The 20,059-nt window shown below is 37.4% G+C and overlaps 1 protein-coding gene across 1 annotated transcript in view; it reads right to left on the bottom strand.

Annotated features, from left to right (window-relative positions):
* The window catches only part of LOC137615380 (intersectin-1-like), a 377,240-nt gene that overhangs the window by 191,254 nt on the left and 165,927 nt on the right, over nt 1-20,059 (bottom strand). Inside the window, exon 25 of the mRNA XM_068345199.1 lies at nt 412-450. Coding sequence (XP_068201300.1) covers nt 412-450 — 39 coding nt within the window. The remainder of the gene's footprint in view (nt 1-411; nt 451-20,059) is intronic.

Raw genomic sequence — 20,059 nt, 5'->3', positions numbered from 1 at the left:
AGTTTCTTCAGACTGACATGCAAAACTGGATAATGTGAATCTATACAATATAAGTTTTATATACAGTCTAAAAGGACTGACAAATTTATCATCAGCCTCCAACTTAGAATCATGCAATTTGGTCTACATCAGGCACTGGTGAAATATCAAGTGCTATAAAGAAAACTATTGTTTTATAAACCAAATGAGTGATAAAAATACAAAAATACTACAGAACTGCATTGTAACCATATTTCAGACTGTAGAATGAAGTATAAAAGTACTGTACAGTAATCAATTCTACATGGTCAAATTCTAAGATGGAAAAATGTAGAGAGCACAATCTGGTGTCAAAATGATCAAATTTAGTGCATAATCAACAAGGCAGCTAGAAATTACTTTCAATAGCTAAAGAAATGATTAACATGATACCTTTGGCGATTTAGGTGATTTTGCAAGTTCCATAACCTCCTGATGTGCAACAACAAAGAAACCTAATTAGTCAATAAAGGAAATGATACCTGAAAACTGATTGAATTAAATCAGACATAGAGTACACAGTCTTAAAATATATTATATTTTTTCCTCATTGCTACAGCATATCATAACTACAATAATGTTCCAAATAATCAAATGATCAAATCAATCCATTTATCATAGACCCGTGAAATACCAATGGTTAATGATAAAATGTAAATAATTTAGTAAATAGTCGAATGCTTGTTCACCATGCTTCATAATTACAAAGACAGATTTGAGGATCAACTGTGAAAGGTTGTATTAAGGGATTTTGACGAAGGAAAAATCTATTTCTGGGCGAGAGACCTGTTGCCGCCCAGTGAAATACTCCTAGAGCACTTATTTCTAAGGAATATAACTGCTATATATTACCAGAGAAAAAAAGCATAGGAATGCCAGGTTGAACCCAGCTCGCTCACCTATATAAGGTGTCGGTATAAAATACTGGGGCGTGATAATTCACAACCAGAGGTCTCGCACTATTTAGATATCTCCTCTTCAAAATCCCCGCCACAGCGAGGTGCCGTTCAACACTACTACCACTAACCCAACCCACGCCAGTGACGTCACTCCTCATAGCACCCAAGGTTTGGGGCCCATGTGGGAGGGAAGTCAAGGGAGGGTTCACTGGGCGGCACAGGTCTCTCGCCCAGAAATAGATTTTTCCTTCGTCAAAATCCCTTTTCTGGGCTCCGACCTGTGCCGCGCAGTGAAATAGTACCAGAGAAATGGTCCCCAAAACTTGGAACAATACCTGAGGAAGTAACAAAATCCAAAATAACAGGTAAGAGGATAGCAAGACATAGTTGATTAAGGTTCACTATGTTCAGGAGGAATCACATTCCCTGCTGCCACTGTAGCAAATATAAGGCTTCCAGAGGTTTTAAGCAGTGGCGTTTAAATACTGTTGGAGACTTCCGGCCTGTATATTTAGTAAGTCCAGTGAAGTTCATAGTAATTAACTGAGGTAGCTACAGCTCATATATCATGGACGTAAGGGAGTGATGTGGGAATGATTCTAGGTAGCCCGTTAATGAAATGCAGAATCTTCTGTCTGAGTCCTTTCAGGATGATGGTTCTTCACCTTCTCTAATGGGTAAGGGCCCCGAGGACTGAACGGGAGATATGTTTAAGTAGGCTTCCAGAGTGTTTACTGGACATAAAGATGGGTCCTGCGGAAGTGGGACAATCTTCCAGGGGAACCGTCTGTCCTGGGGGTCCTCATTTTCGCTAAAATCTTTTGTCAGGGGAAAGGAGTACTTCCCCTGACGAGAGAAAATTCAATATGACCTGGATCTCTAGACAAGGCTGAAAGTTCTGATATTCTGGCGCCAGAAGTCAGGTTCATTAAGAACAAGGATTTCCTAACCAATGGAATATAATGGCAAGTCTCGTTAAGAGTGTCTGAAGCCAACTTAATTACTTCATTCAGAAACCAGGAAACTGAGCTATGGTGAGTTGATGGTTTCAATCTGGCGCAGGTTCTCGGGATGGATGAGAAGTATGAATCTGTAAGGGCAATATTAAAGCCAATTGTAAAACCTTCAAGGGTGACTTAATTTGTGGTAATAGTACAAGTCTCTAAGTCTGATTCAAATAAAATTCTGAAGAAGGTTACTGTCAGATTCATAGTCATTGTCTCAACCTTTGAGTCCCTTAAAAACTGGCAAGTTTCATAACAGCCGAATCATACTGTCGAAGGGTGGATCCCCTCTTATCTGATTCTAAAAATAACGTATTTGAGGATCAATATCTGCACCTCTTGAGCTGCAAATTTCATAAAGTCCAGAAAGGTAGGGCATTCTGAATTTGAGGAAGCTAACACACAGCGAGTTGTACTGCTTGTGTTTGTATTGGATTGGGGATCTGTCGAGGTGGAGAACCAGTTCCACCAGAAGGGGAAACCCGATGTGCTTGGGCCAGATGGGGACTACTAGAGCAACTTGGCCTTTGAAAGTCCTGAGCTTGTCTAACACTTTCATCGACAGATTTATTGGTGGGAATAGGTAAATTCTCTCCTAAGTGTTCCAGACTAATGATAGTGCGCCTGTGGCGTAAGCCCGAGGATCCGGGCTGGGAGCTACGTAGCACTCTAGTTGTAGTTGGACTTTGTTGCAAACAGATCTATCTGGAGATCCGGAACCTGAGAAAGAATCCAACTGAAGGACATTGGGTCTAGTGACCACTCCGACTCCAGCGGAGTTGTCCTCGAACGTGCGTCCGCCACTATCTATCTAGAAGAAACCTGATATGTTGGTTTTTGGCTGGAGCCGGTTGCTTAAGGTCAAAAATACCGCCATGGCTTCTAAAACATTGATATGACGTTGGCGGAATATTGTCGACCATAGTCCCAGGACTTTCGTGTACTGAGAGTATCCACCCCCCCCCCCCCCCCGCCTGTTAGGGAGGCGTCTGTGTAAATGACGAGCTTAGGGGTGGATATTGTAAGGAAACTGATTTGCCAGATTTTGACCTTTGTCCATGGTTGAAGTCTTTTCTTCAGAATTGGTTGGAGTCGAGCCCATTGTCCCGATATTACTCGTTTTCCTGGAGCACCATACTCGGCTTATATCTTTCAGTCTGGCCTTCAGTAGTATATCTGTTACTGAGGCAAACTGGAGGGCACCCAGGATTCTCTCTTGATTTCTTCTGGAAGACAATTTGTCTTTGAGAAAACTTATTGTGTTTTGCTATACCGTTCCTCTTGGCTGTTGGGAGACAGAGTGTGGGAGCATAGAACCCATTGAATCCTAACCATTGAAACTTGTCCTCGGGACTAAACGAGATTTCTCGAAGTTGATTTGGAACCAAAACTGTTGTAAGAGATTATCACTCTGTAGTTGCTGTGAGGCAGTTTGCCTAGTTGAAGCCTAGAAACGGACGAAAATGCCTTGCTTTCGGAACATGATAGCAAACGTCTGCAAGATCCATAGGGGAGGTGACGGCCCCACAGAGAAGCAAGGTCCGCACCTGAGAGATGGTCAGCATGTGAAACTTGTCGCATTACTGTAAATGTAAGAATTCAGAAGCGACAGGTCTAGGATTACTCTTCGCTATTCTGAGTCTTTCTTTGGCCCGCTGAACAAGTGATCCTGAAATTACAAACGATTTACTTTCTTTATTGCTTCCTTTTGCAATAAATCGTTTTCATATAAGACTAGCTCTTCCGTTGGATGTTGATGAAAACTGGTTGGTGGAGGGGCCATTCTATCCAACTCCACCCCAGACCTTTGGAAATTATACTGAAAGCCCAAATGTTGAACGTTCAACGGTTCCGGAAGATGTAAAGTCCTACCCCTACCTGAGAATCCCCAATGATTTGCTGCGGATTTACCTCCCCGGCCTCGAGAGTAGCTGTTGCGAAAAGTTCCTCTCGAGCTAGCGCCTCTGGGGCGCTGGTAACCCTGGAAAGCACCCTGAGTTTCAAAGGTGGGCCTAAGGGCTGGGGAAGTAGCATAGGAGGTAGTTGCTACTTGGGACTGAGGAACCAGCACGTATTGCTGTTGGGGTTGACCCTTCGAAGTGAAAGGTTGACTCCCTTGTGCCACCGGGATGGTTTGAACCACCTGTTGGGACTGCCGGTTTGGAAGGAATGGAAAGATCTCAGACTCTTTCTACCTCGAGATTGGTTGCTGGCCGGTTCGAACTTGTGCTTGGGGACTAAGCCCATCGAACCTTGAGGCTCTGATTGACCCTAGCAGCTCCAGACTGGGGCTTTAATGAGCTTGTTAGGCTCATGTCTGATAGTGGCCTCAGACAAGACATGCCTACAGCAACGACGTCTGGCCGCAAAGAAGTCGTAGGAATCAGACAGTAAGGTTTGAAGTAATGACTTTGTCAAGACCTTAAAAGGTGGTTCTTCTTCATACATTAAAGAGGTCTTTTCTGCCATTGTAGCCGAGTTGATAGGTCCACTCAGGCGCATACAGGCTTCGAGCTCGAGGCATATCAGAGATTCCGGAAGCCTGGGTAGCCACTCACTGAACTGAATGGGAGCACAGTCAGCGCTTAATTTACCCAATGTGAAGGTCGCCGGGGCGTTAGCCCAGCAATCGTGATCCCCCAGGGACAGGAGGGAGGTCGGATGCGTTTCCTTCAGCTGCGGTAACGGCTTGTCCTCGTTTATTGCCTGCCGAGCAAGGTCCGATATCTTAGTGACACACGGAGTAGGGGTTCACTCCCCCACTAGAAACATCGTGTACGGGCTCTTGTGAGGTGTTAACGTAGTGTTAACACACTCCCACTCGTTTAAGGGCCGGACCCAGGTGGACTGAGCCTGCCCCTTTGGGTACATTTTGGTTTCTTTGGGGACCTTGTCAAACCTTACGAGTGTCTCCTCGGTAAGGCATGCGAAACTAGAGAGAGGGAACTGTAGACCCGGCGGGTAGAATTCAAAATCTTCTACAGTCCGGGTGCCAAACCATTCGATGGTTAACATACCATCTTTGAAGGGAGAGCGCAAGGCCCCCTTCCACGGATTGCTTTCGACGAATTCCGGGAGCCTAGAGGCATCCGGGATGATATATTGTGCTGTTGAGGTAGCCCATAACAAATGAGACCCTGTATGAGGCTATCTGGTTTAGCACTCACTTCCCCCTAATGGGCAATAATTCCATTCAATTGTCAAGTTCACAGAGGCACCAGGAATCTTCCATCCTATAATCGTGGTGACTCGGTATGTGACACGAGGTTTGAGCCAGTGAGCTACAGAGGTCCGTAAATTATATATATATGTATATATATGGATAAATATCAGCACAACATCGTGTTCAAATAGAAATAAATTTCTACCTCATCCCTGGGATCGGTCGCTGGCCTCTTCTAATGAAAGGTCAGGTTGAAACTAACCATGCCACGAGAGGCCATGCATCAATCTTGAAAGGGCTGCCGGATCGAAGGGAGCCTCCGGGGTCGTAGGTTTCAGGCCGGGCTTCGCTCTCGGCCCAAGAGAAGTCTTAACTGGTTTGGTGATTTGGAAGACCTGTGAGTCTTTGCTAGGGCTGGCAGGTAGCTTTAACTTTAGGGACAACGGGACGTGGCCCGACATCAGCCACGTGCTTCCTTGAAAACCCTTAAAGGAAGAGACACAGGATCTCTTTGCCCTGACACTCCAGGCAAACCCGCCAACCCAGATCTAAAGGGTCGCCAAGGTAGAAGTCATGGAAGACTGCGAGCTCCGAAAGAGGGAATATCGTTACTAATGAACAAGGTAACTCCGTTGGGAATGTAAAATAAATAGATCGAGAATAAATGTTTAAATCGATCAATCACAAAGGAAATAAAATGAAAATCCCAAAATAATATATCCGAAGTTATAATTATAGATAGTAACGACAGGGGCACCTACAGTGTCCCATAGTAGGGTAGTAACCCAAAAAGATCCGGGTGTTCCGAATTCTTAAAATAGACCGGTATGAAACCGGGACAAAAGGCTATGAACAAAATTTCGGACCGGTATAATAACCGGGGAGAAAACTTTCATAAATTAACTGACATTGTCAAAATAATTCCATAAAAGGTGAAGATTATCAATGAAATAATATTGTCATAGCGCGAAATATACTATCCCGTCGGTACTGGGAAAGTATAGAATATCATAAAGATACATAAGTATCCCATAGCAGGTCAGTAACCTAAAGAGATCCGGATGCTCCGAATTCTTGAATTAGACCAATATGAAATCGGGACAAAAGACTATGAACAAAGTTCAGACCGGTACAGTAACCGGGGAAAAACTTATCATAAATTAACTGACTTTGTTAAAACAATTCCATAATAAGTTAAGGTTATCAATGAAAAAATATAGTCATAGCGAGAAATATACTATCCCGTTGCTACTTGGAAAGTATAGAATAAAATAAAGATACGTGAGTGTCCCATAATAGGTTAGTAACCTAAAAGGATCCGGGTGTTCCGGGTTCTTAAAGTAGACCGATATGAAACCGGGACAAAAGGCTATGAACAACTCTAGGACCGGTTTAGTAACCGGGGAATAACTTATAAATAAACTGACATTGTTAAAACAATCCCGTAATAAGTTAAGGTTATCAATGAAATAATATTGTCATAGCTTGAAATACACTATCCCGTCGCTACTTGGGAAGTATAGAATAAAATACAGATACGTGAGTATCCCATAATAGGTTAATAACCTAATAAGATCCGGGTGTTCCGGATACTTAAAATAGACCGATATGAAATCGGGACAAAAGGCTATAAACAAAATTTCGAACCGGTATAGTAACCGGGGAAAAAATTAACAGACATTGTTGAAACAATTCCGTAATAAGTTAAGATTATCAATGAAATAATATTGTCATAGCGAGGAATATACCATCCCGTCATTACCAGGGAGGTATAAAATAAAAAGGGATGAAAAAGGATGCAAAAAACAGTGATGAATAAATATAATCAAAACTAGTTCCGGGGCCGGGGAACAGGGTTGGTAAAGTAAACTTAAAGTAACTTAAAGTAAACTTAAAAGTAACTTAAAGTAAACTTAAAGTAACCTAAGATACATCCTTAAAATACATAAATAGAAAACTCCAGTTATGATCTAAAACTAATGTCTGTAATTGAATAGGGCTCCCTCAAAACTGTGTCAGTGTCAACAGATCTTGTATTTAAGAGCTCGGAGGCTCCGATGTCTGATGACGGGAGGGTACCACGGGAGAGCGCGGGGGAGCCAATGGAACCCCCACTACCCAACCAGAGGTACCGGGATGAAGGTAATGATTCATGTAGAATATAATATAATGATATAGGATATTAATAAGTCCTATGCGGACGATAATAGCAGGAGGTACCGTAGGTGGGGACACTCCTAATTTAAGTGCTCATTCTTACAACCATAGCTAAAAGCAAAAGTTACACCAAGGTGCAGTCATACCGACTAATCACGTGTGATAGTCCCCGGTGGTCCCGGCCCTCCCCCTCCCCCGACCGATGGCCAATCGGGGCGACGGGAGGGGAGGAGACGAAACAGCCCGGTATAAATGAATGAGACTAAGTCACACCCCGTGGGTACACTCAGTCCTCAATATGTCGGAACGTTGAGGGAAGACTGAGGAACAAGCATACTTGACCCGTATGTCATAACCAACAACCATCGAGTGAGAGGAAGGGTGTACACTGGAGGAGGGGGGGATGGAATAGCCTCCCCAACCTGTGGGGGGGGTATGGTACCGGGGAATCACCAGTGCGTAGTGGTAGACAGGGCTACCAACTGGAGATCCCCTCAACATGACATGAAAATCCCAAAAATATGATCATAACGGAGTAAAGCAATAAATATAATATCAATGCACAAATACATAAAAATAATTAATGAATTAAAAGCGAAATCACGTAAGTAAGGTTAGGCATTCAGAAATAATATGGCGAGAGAGGGACTCGGGCGAGTGGTAAGGGAGGAGCATGACGCCATCAGCAGATGGAAAGCAGGGGTACCAACCTAGTTACTGAAGCGGTAGATCGAACAGTAAAAACAACAAAATACGCGAGTCCCACTCGAACCAAATGTAAAACTAGGTGGAGCGTACGAAATAAAACTAAAATGTTTAATAATAATAAGTGAGATGGTCGTCTTCCTAGAACTAGCGAAACAATCTCAAAGGTGACGCAATCCACCAACATGCACGAATGCAGGCATACCAACATAACCTACTCCTTGATGAAACGCTAACACTGATATCATAGGATAACATAAAATTAATGCTAGATGAAAGCATAAAGACGGTGTACTATATAAATGTAAGGAAAAAACTCCTAAAAGTTCGAACAAATATTAATGACTGACGAACTAACGAGAAAAAGGGCAGAGCCGAACCATGAACGGTAAGAACGGGGACGCCGTTCAAATATAAACACTTCTCCATTAATAAAAACAGAGGTGACACTGCCCAATCTCGCTAACATACATGGATAAAGTACTTAACTTCGATGGGGTATCATGGGAATCGGCCATCGATTATAAAATAATGATAAATCCAAGGATAAACACGAGAAAAAAAAACATGTTGGACTTAATAACAATAAGTGCTATAAAGGAGTGACGTCACTGGCGTGGGTTGGGTTAGTGGTAGTAGTGTTGAACGGCACCTCGCTGTGGCGGGGATTTTGAAGAGGAGATATCTAAATAGTGCGAGACCTCTGGTTGTGAATTATCACGCCCCAGTATTTTATACCGACACCTTATATAGGTGAGCGAGCTGGGTTCAACCTGGCATTCCTATGCTTTTTTTCTCTGGTAATATATAGCAGTTATATTCCTTAGAAATAAGTGCTCTAGGAGTATTTCACTGCGCGGCACAGGTCGGAGCCCAGAAAAACAACATTTGACATTGCCCACAAATGCTGAACTTTCATTTTTACTCATTTCTTTCGTTACAACTTAGGAAACTGAAATATGTATATCTTTTATATCACTTCACACAACTGAATTGACATTAAAAAATATAACTCACTCATCCTACCAAAATTTAATCTTCCTCCCACTTTAATATTAGTTACTGAATTCCCAGATTATCTTTTAATCTAAATGAAAGCATACAGTAGAATGACAGGAAAATAGGGGTTAAGTTGAAAGATAAAGTACACAGGACAGTTGTGAGACCGGCAATGATGTATGGAGCGGAGACGTGGTCAATAAAGAAGACAGAAGAGAAGAAGATGGATGTGGCAGAGATGAGAATGTTGAGATGGATATGTGGGATGACAAGAAGAGATAAGATATGGAATGAGGTAATTAGGGGTACCACAGGAGTTAGAAAACTATCAAATAAGATCCAAGAAAGTAGACTGAGGTGGTATGGTCATGTCATGAGAAGATGAACAGTATATTGGGAGGAGAGTGATGGAAATGGAGGTACAGGGAATGAAGAGGAGAGGGAGACCAAAGCAAAGGTGGGTGGACTGTATCAAGGAAGACCTTCGATCAAAGGAATTAACCGGTGATGAGGTGTGGGACAGAGCTAGATGGAGATGGGACAGAGGTAGATGGAGAAAGCTGACCAGAAACATCGACCCCAAATAGAAGTGGGAAAAGATGTAAACAAAGAAGAAGAAGAAGAAAGCATACATAGAGTCCACATTACTTATCAATGATGGATCAATAATGAACCTAAAGGGCCAGCACAATATTCACTAACAGCTTCTTTTGTTCTCGGACTGAAAATTGGACCTCAGCAAACTGACCCTTCTACAGACACTGTGCCATTCACCCCTTTCACAAAAATTCCCAATTGGTCCCTGAATACTACCTTCAATCTTAAGACAAAAAACTCTTAAAAAAGAAAAAAATCTTTTGGGTCCAGACTTACACTATCCGATTTCATGACACAATATAAAATTAAAAAGGCGGACATTCAAAATGAGTCTCGTCACATCACATGGCTCTATGAGCAAGAAAACAGACTATAAAAGGGCAAACTTAACCTGAAACATCATCATCAGTGGAAACAATAAAAAATGCAATTAATTCCTGTTTCAAGTATAAAACTTCTATAAAGTACTTTTCAAGTGGATTTTATCATTCAAGCAGAATTATGATTCATCATTCATGTGGATTTAAGATTTTATCAATCCTTAATACTTTTAATGTACTTAACTATCATTAATTCTAGCCTGTACATGTAATAACATACTGCATACGATAACAGTCAAATCTCTTACTATAAAAAATACCAGCCCTCTCCATTTCCAAAAAACTTACTTAATGTAATCAAGACTATTAAAAGATGAATGCAAGCAGGTAATACCATTATGATAAGCTTATGAAAAAAAAAATATCGAACAGTAACTATCAAAACTTAACTAAATCCACTAGTACTACAGAACAAAATTAGGATTTGTTTAATGACACCCACATCTATTCATGTTCTCAAACGTTATTTCATTATGCATCTTCTCTCTAGAACATTAGGTATGTCTCAGCCACTAACAGAACCTCTCTCTCACATATACATACACAGTATACACATATATACACACCTTTGCAACATAAAAACATTCACTGCAAGTTTGAACTTTAGAAGTTCCTATGATTCAATTGCCTGGTTAGGAGTTAAGAAATATGCAGTCTTTATAAAAAACAAAGAAAATATACCATTTGGGTCTAAACCTCCATAGCTATCAGGGTTCATCAAAAGTGTTTTAATTTGACTAATAAATTGTTCCATTAATTTACTGTGGGGGCATGTACTATATCTTTCAGAGGAAATGAAATGGGAAGACTTTTTGACAAAATTTGGGGGTAAATGTTGAGAAGAAGCAATATTAACATCAGGTGAGTACAGATATATAAAAATGATATATATATATATATATATATATATATATATATATATATATATATATATATATATATATATGTGTGTGTGTGTGTGTGTGTGTGTGTGTGTGTTTAAGTAATTGCATGGGTTTACATATAAAAAAACTTCACATTGTAAAAAAAAATGTTTCATGGTGTTTCACTTTGATATCCTTGGGAGAAGAATAGAAAGAATCTCCTAAGTCAATGATTATTGGTACCAATGCAAATTTTCAGCAAGGTCTCAAGCAGAAAGGAGAAGAAATTGATATTTCCTTCATGTTTCATGGATAAAAATCTGTACCTAAAGCATACACCTTAAGGAAACTATCATGACATGGTGATAATATATAAGCAAAAAAATTGCAAGGCTTATACAGCCGTTTAGATAAACTTTGTGATATTTGTGTTACAGAAACTAAAATCCCCAACAAAATCAATTAAGTAACCAAAATATTTCATTAATCTAACAAGAAGTTCAAGTAAATCATTCTTCACTTGAGAAAGATCTCATGAAGCCCACAACGTCGTTGCATGCCATAATGTCGATCGCAGCCAAAAGAACTTTGCTTTAATGTTAATATGACATAAGACAAACAAGAAATACCAAGAATATGTAATGCATTAAAGGCCATGAAATTTTGCATATCAAGAGGAAAAAGATAAATTATTTGTATCAGAAGGGACTACAATAACATTACTTAGTTACAGTATACAGCCTTTCTATAATCAATATACGAGTAAAAAACAAAGGAAGATCACAGCGATTGTTTAAAAGCGTTTAAGTGCAGTACTATTAAAGACAAAATTACAATTTTCATAAAGTACAATGCATACTCTTCAATGCAATAGGCATTTTTAAAGATTATCAACTCAGTGATAAAGTGATACAAAGTAATGGAACATCAACAACCTGAAGTGAGCTTAAGCAACATGCATTAACAAATTAGGAAAAAAATATAAAATTCACGTGCTTATTAACTGGTGTAACAGAAGATATACAGCTGTCAACAGTAAAAAAATTAGATTTCTTCACAATAGTATTCTTTCTTCTATGATTATTCAAATCTTCACCACTTAATTTGTTGAATATACTACAAACCCTTTATATTCAATCAGATATTCCATAGTAGACTACTACAAGAGGAGATTAATCAGGAATAATTAAAAAAAGATGATTTGATAGACTGCCAATTGGAAATATCCTAAAATTTCAAATACTGTACATCACGCATACCTTTAAAATCATGGTGTTTTTACTTTTCTGACACAATACAAGTGCAGTGTTCAATAATAAGTCCTGCATGCTCCAGAAAAGTGTTCAAACAACATCTATGTAATATTTCAAATGATGAAAAGGGAATCAAAAACATTTCTTTTCCAGCCCCACCATTTCCTTTACACCTCAACTCGATTCAATCTTTTATCAGATTGGCATATCGACTACACTTTGATTAGATAAAGAATACTGAATTAGCAAAAATATAGCTTAAATATTTATCTGAATTTATCTGAAAGTACTCAGGAAGTTTTCTTTTTTACTTATCACAAACTACTGTATCTCATATTATTAATTAGAACTTTTCATTATTGCCCAAATAAAAAAAAATTGCGAAGAAAAAATATTCAAAATATGGTAATGAGCATAATTATTCAAATTATTCTGGCCCAATTTTTCATAATTCATTCTAAGACATTGTTAGCTGAAATCGAGATATTTCATGATGAGTGTCTACATCTTCAATGATACTTCTTAGTCTAGAAAAAAGCTAGACATTTCCTAAAGATAGAACCAAAGAAAGGAACTATACATACTTAATCAAAAGTAACATACTTTTGGGGTGAACACAGAATTTTATCAAAGCCTATTCAATGTAACATAGAGAGGAACTGCTTAAACAGTTATATGCCAGAAAAACAATGAAATTTTAACGATGTAAAAAATCTGTTGCTTTAAGGATTTTAAACATACCTTTTGACAGCACTGCAAATAATGCTTGAGACTAAAATAAGATTTTCAAAACTAACTTTATTATTATTGATACTATTACTAGCTAAGCTACAACCCTAGTTGGAAAAGCAAGATGCTATGAGCCCAAGGGTTCCAACATGGAAAAATAGCCCAGTGAGGAAAGGAAAAAAAAACAATATGAGAAGTAATGAGCAAGTAAAATAAATATCTTAAGAACAGTAACAACATTGAACCATATTTCATATATAAACTATAAACGAGGTAGAATGAAAGAATTAAGACACTTCTTGATCACCGAAAATCTTAAAAGACTTTCTCACTAAGCCAATTTTTTGTACAATTGAAGAAGATACAGACCTAATGAGTTTCTCAAAAGTAAATTTCTTGTCGAGAATCATACCTAAAATTTTAAAAAATTCATACAGACTTGAAGAAACATTATCAATGCTGAGATACAGATTGAGGAGCCACTGTCCTTAACCTACTTACAATCATACTTTGAGTTTTGTTAGAATTGAACTTATAGCCCCATAATTTGCACCTTGCATTAATTTTAGCTAGATTGCTATTAAGGGATTCACCAACCCCATATCTACATTCAGGAGATGGAATTGATGCAGAGGCTAGCATCATCTGCATATGCAACCAGCTTGTTTTGTATGTCAAACCACATGTCATGTGTATATATTATGAAAAGTAATGGGCCAAGAGCACTACCCTGAAGAACCCCAGCTATCACATTCCTAAACTCACTGGGGTGCCCATAGAACAACAATTCTGTGCAATCTATTACCTAAAAATTCAATAATGATACTAAGAAACGACACACCCACTCCCAACTGTTTGAGTTTGAAAACAAGGGCCTCATAATTAACAAGGTCAAAGGCAGCACTAAAATCATACAAACTTCCTGACCACAATCAAGGGATTTCTATACAGCATTGGAGATTGCTCCAAGGCCTTTACGAAAACCAAATTGAAAACTAGAGAACAGAAGACTACCTTCAGTAAACCTATCTAAAGACATTCAAAAACTTCTGATAATATGGGAGTTATGGAGACTGGCCAGTAATCAGTATTGCTTGAGCTACCACAAACACATATACATAGTGGAGTAACATTACAAATTCTCGAACAAGTGCTAAAAGCTCCTCTTCTTGCAAATTTGTGCAAATTAACAGATAACTTTGGAGCTAAGAAATCTGCTGTCATTATAAAAAAAAAAAAAAAAGGAAAAATACCATTTGGGTCTACACCTTCATAAGCATTAAGGTCCATCAAGAGAGCTTTAACTTCACAAGATCAAAAAGCTAAACTAGTTAGTTTAGCCTCAGGAAAACAGGAATGAGGACGATCAAATTTTTCATTACTTTGCTTTTTGTCATGCATCAGCCAAAAATGTTGCCTTTTCCTTTGGACAGTGAATTAGCCATCTGATTTAAGTAAAGGAGGAACTGTTGCATCTACACCATAGTGTGCAGATTTAAGGGTAGCCCACCACTTACGGTAAGTTACTGGGTTGTACCAGAAAGGGTTTCTTTTATGGTTAAATTGTATTCCTTTCCAGTTGAAGCATAACTCTTTGAGCAAAAGCTTTAACCGAGTATAGTTATTCCAAGTCAAATCTGATCTGTTACCCTTCCAAAGATGATAGGCCTCCTGTTTCTCTAAATAAGCATGTCCACAATCATCATTGAACCATGGTTTGTCTTTCACTAGGTACCTTAGCCCACAAGAAAGGATACACCTATCAATTATGTTGACTAGATTCTCATTCAAAGGAACAACAGGATAAACACTACAATACAATTGTGACCAATTCAAGCAGAAAAGATCACTCAAAATCCCATTCCAGTCTGCTTGAGATTTCATATAAATCTTACTTGAGTATAATACATCAGGGCCAGACTGCTCAGTCTTCACTACTAATGAAATCAAGGCATGATCAGATGTCCCAGCTGAAGAACCAACCTTACTTGTTATAACGCCAGGGGAGTTGCTGTATACAAGGGCCAGACAGTTACCAGACTCGTGAGTAGTTTCACTTATGATTTGCTTACAGCCTGAGTCAGATGAAAAGTCTAAAGCTCTTAGGCCATAGCAATCAGTATGAGAAACAGAATTTAACCACTCCCTATGGTGAGCACTGAAATCACCCACAAAGACAAAAGAGGCCTTTCCATTATCTTAGCCATAATGGTAAGAAGACAATCAAAGATAGATTCATCCATGTCTGGAATCCGGTAGATCGAACGCTAATAGAAGTTGCTATGCCTGCCACAAACTTTTATTACCTGAATCTCATGACATCCACATTCATAGCACAACTTATGAGAAACAGGTTACTCAGTCCTAATATACACTGCCATTCCCCTAGCTCTGGGAATGGCATGCTGTTTCAAAATTATTGGCTTCTTATAACCAGTTATGAGCTCACATGAGTGCTTCATATTAGAAACCAAAGTTTCCGAGCACAAAAGAATATCATACTAAGTGGACACAACTGTAAGGTCTTGAATATTTGCCTGAAGACCACGAATATTGCAATACATATGATAAGAAATGCCAGACTTTTGACAAGCATTTAAACTATATCTTTGTTTAATGAAAAGATCATGTATCTAAATTAATATTTCAGATGCAAAACTTTATTTTACATAGTCTTTGCTTCGATTTAAAATGGAAATCCAAATTCAAGCTCAGTGAAATGGTACTTATTAACCTGACTGGAAATAAATCCCTTCAAAGAGCTAAGAACCCTACACTTACCATCCTCCCTATTAAACATACAGTTTTCCTTTCAAACTGGGTTATATATAGTCAAATATAGGGTAAATAAGACGGTGCTTAATGTAGGGATATATTTTGTATAATAAATTTTAATTGGTTTAGAAAATCATTGCATGTACAATGGACACACAATAACTTAACATTGCCAAATAGCTTATGCAGGACAACTGATATAGCCGAATGTTTTTTTTTATTGGGATGACACCATCACGTAAAAAGGTATTCACCCATATTTGTCTCATCATCAACCCCTTATGAAATTAGGACAAATCCTTACACACTAGCAAATCTGTTAAAAGGAACTCCACTGAACCCTAAAGGACAGCATTGAAAATGTAGACATTGAATGATGTAAAGTCTACAACCGACTTCCACACTGAGGTTATTATGAAACATCGAAAGACAACCAAGTGTCAGGAAAGCATAAATTATGTCTCTCAATTAATGACATTGAATATGATTCAAGAGAGAAAACTCCTGATATTTTACCAAAAGTTCTCTGAGAGAAAGATTCTTCCTCAAACCAATAACCCCTCCTCCTCTCGTCTCCCTCACACTAGCCACGACTCTCCTCAAAAGTACAAAATGACTTTGAATTGTCAATAAAAGGTTTCTGTTCATTATTTCTAATTATTAATTTGCATTAATTTCAGTCAGGGTTTATAAATTGTTCTATAATTACCATTACAAACTTTTAATAGTGAGTGTATGTGTCTGTGGAATTGTGGAATGTATATAGTGACTTTTCTTATTTTCTTATGGGAAAAAAAGGTTTTAGTTTAGGAGCATTTTAGTTTGCTAGCTTGCTTCCAGAATGAATTAAATTTGTAAACTGAGGAACCACTGTAGATAATTACAGGATGATGGAATAAGTATAGTAGAGTAAAATGGAATATAGGTAGACTGTTTTCATCTTAATATGATATAAAAATAAAGACAAAAAAGTAGAAACAGGTAAATTGTCAATACTGTAATTGATATATAGAAAAGTGTCGAACACTACTTCTTCCCTTACAGATAAAACAGGCCAAGAATTATTTACATGAAAACCAAAACCTTTTATATTTGAAAATATGTCAACATCATGAAAAAGTTAACAAAACATGATCCAGAGAGTAAGTAATCTGCACTCAACAGTTATTCCACAAGAACTCTATGATAAAATATGAAATGAGTACAGCTAGATCACAATCAATGGAGGATCAATGAGGCAAGAAAAAGGAACGCCATGAACATATCTTATGGAACATATAGCATGAACAAGGAAGAGCTTGATAACATCAGTTGATATCTTCAAAGCTTTATATTGTATTGAACAAGGGGAATGGCGGATATGGTACTTTTATAGTTTTTTGGGGGTATCTTTCACTCATGACGTAAAAAGATCTTCTTTTCATCAAATGTGCATAAAGCTGCACTCTTTGCCACAAACGAATGGTTTACTATTGTTAAAACACTAGACTTGATTATTTGTATTAACTCTCAGACACTAACTGCATAAAGAGAAGCTATAATGTCTTTCAAAATGTGCCATAACTGAATTCATTCAGATATACTGATTATTAAGAAAACAATGGTCCTATTCTCAATATTGTTTACTTTCATCCCATTGAGAAGTTACTAATTATGCCCTCCCATAAGTTTATGAACTCAATCCGAAAATCAAAAGTATATTCTATAAATATACTCTTTTAATCACAGCATTAGAGAAAAACAAATTTCAAAGTATCCCTGCATAAAATACCTAAAAATTTAGTACAGTACATTAACTTAACATGGTTCCTTCAATCAGAGATGCAAGGAAATATCTAGCTTAAAATCCAAACAAACCTTATTACACTACCCTGAAAATATAAAAAATATTTCAAAAGAAAATACAACCTTCGTCACACAATAAAACAGCACTGTATAGCTCAAGGAAATTTTAACAGTGACTTTCTTACCCCGCTTACATTTAAAATGAAGATTTGAAAGGTGAATATGTGATGTTAAAAATGGGTAAAAAGAAAATTTCTTAAGACAGAAGCGCAATTAAAAGTGTACAAGTGTACGAAATCATCCTTCAAAACTCAGACTATATAATCTCATAAATAACAGCCAAGTCTAAGGCAAATAGAAACAATCCATGGTTGAGGACAGGTTATGATCTCTTAACATATTGTTAAATGCTATAATGGAAAATCAATGTGTCAATCCATATAGATTAATAGAAAGATATTCTCAATAAAGTTCTCAAATCCATCAATCGATATGCTTTAAATGCATACTAACCAAGGGTATATCCTTATACCATAAAAAGAATGTTAGGGTACTTGAATAATTATGACATGAATTCTCATTGTGTAAATTGGTAAGCCATATTTCATAACCTACTTTCAGGTCACATAAATGTTTATTTTTCAATAATTTTAACATTCTTGATATTATGTAGCCTTCAAATCTTACATACTGAGGAATTATCAGAAATTATTTCTTACTTTAAAAATTTGTTGTGAAATTTTTACTATTCTTAAATCAATAATGCTAAATACGATTGACAATATTTGTAGCAATTGATTAACAACAAAATTTCTGTCCATTAATGTTAAGGACTGCAAATTAGATATAAACCAGGAAAACCCATCAGAAACAAGTAAATCCACCTCATATATACTGTGCATTACAGTTTACAACTTTTCTGACTCACTGCTCCTGTCCCATTCTCATCTCTTGGTCAAACCATGTAGAAATTTTTAACCCTTTAACCCCCAGGCTCTTTGGAAATTTCCAACCCTTAACCCCCAGGGGGTTATTTTTTTCCCAGCACATTTTGCAGTATATTTTTTTAGATTACTCTAACAGCCTTAATTTTTGTCATAGAGAGGTCAGGTTGGTCTCATTCTCTTGGAAAATGCCTGACTTTTTTCAAAAAATTATCAAAAATATGAAAAAAAAAATTTTATAGCATTTTTTTGCAAGGACGTACCGGTACATCCATGGCGGTAAAGGGATGGCTTTTGTGAAACGTACCAGTACGTCCTTTGGGGGTAAAAGGGTTAATAATCTTAGTGGACAAGATTGAATATAATACTGATGTAAAAGCAGAGGCAATAAAGCTACAGTAATTAGGAACTGAGTTTACAAGAATTTGCATCACATCCCACACATGCTGGGATCTTGGCCATACCAGTATATTTTACATGGTGTTGAACATTTCATTATTTATGTTTGACTACTAGTTGCTTTGACTAAATCTAGATTTATAGCCCCCCACACACTGACTCTCATGGGAGATGGTGTTGAATGACTATACATAAAATCTATTATCACAATTTTCTGATTGAAGGGCCAATGCTTGCATGTTTACAGCACTGCAAAAATGTACTTAATCATTTTACATGCAAAGATTTTCTTGGCAACCTTGGCAAGATTAAGCTGATTGCACATCCATATCGTTAATACTGGCAGCAGAGTTCTACAAAATAATGAGCTTATCTTCCTAAACCCAATGTATGGGATATTTTTTTAGATATATCATAGGCATAGTTATTTTTACTTTTTATATTTGCAATGTAATCATTGCAATTGTGATGCATCTAATAGTGAAGGTTAATGCACAATCTATATCGGATACAACACATTTTTTAGATGATGTATCTCGAGAAATCTATGCCAGTCTCCAAATCGTTGAAAACTGTAAACATTCTAGGCCTAGGACAACTTTAACGATCAGTTCACATTTTATACATGTTTAACATTCTGTTGTCAACTAAAAAAACTGATAACCTTGTCTTATGGAAAATGTATTATATCATATGCAGGCAGATAAGACACACTATGCCTCACTCCTGTTTTTATGAAGCTACCTGCTTTGTTCAACTTTTTGGCCCAATGAAATAAAAAAAATCTTTCACTTAACCTTCATGGTCCTATGTGTATAACCTAGATGGTATTTTTTTTTTTTTTATAAAAATTTCTATAATTTTCTCCAAAGTTGTTTAATTGTTATAATTTTCTCCAAAATTGTCTATTATTTTTCACAAACCAAATAGAAGAGCCTCTTTTAGAATTTGTTGAAGAAATAATTGTTACTCAATTCATGAATATAATTGAGATAGCTCTAACCCTTATAATTACCATCCTATTTCTATGACTATCATCCAAAGTTTTCTCAATTTTGAGGGGAAAACCTTTGAAAGTCTATGAAAAAAGTAATCATTTGCTCCCTTATTTGCAGTTTGCCTCTTAGAAGGGACTGAATGTTTGTGAAGCTCTTCTTTCAATTTCCAGTACCGTACAGAAATCTTTCAATTCTTGTTATGAATTCCATAAAAAATGATCTTGCCTGTAAGTGCTACTTTTAACATTACTGGTCTTGGTGGTCATTTAAAAACTTACATTGGATATACTGGATTATTTCTTAGCATTATTATTAAATTTTATACTCACAGACTACAACAAGTAATGGCTGTTTATTACTTAATGACTAAAGTTATGTAATAATGTGACAC

The sequence above is a fragment of the Palaemon carinicauda genome, chromosome 21 (assembly GCF_036898095.1).
Source record: "Palaemon carinicauda isolate YSFRI2023 chromosome 21, ASM3689809v2, whole genome shotgun sequence".
Taxonomy (NCBI): domain Eukaryota; kingdom Metazoa; phylum Arthropoda; class Malacostraca; order Decapoda; family Palaemonidae; genus Palaemon; species Palaemon carinicauda.
The sequence above is the reverse complement of the archived record's forward strand: the minus strand, read 5'-3'. Positions and strand labels throughout refer to the sequence as shown.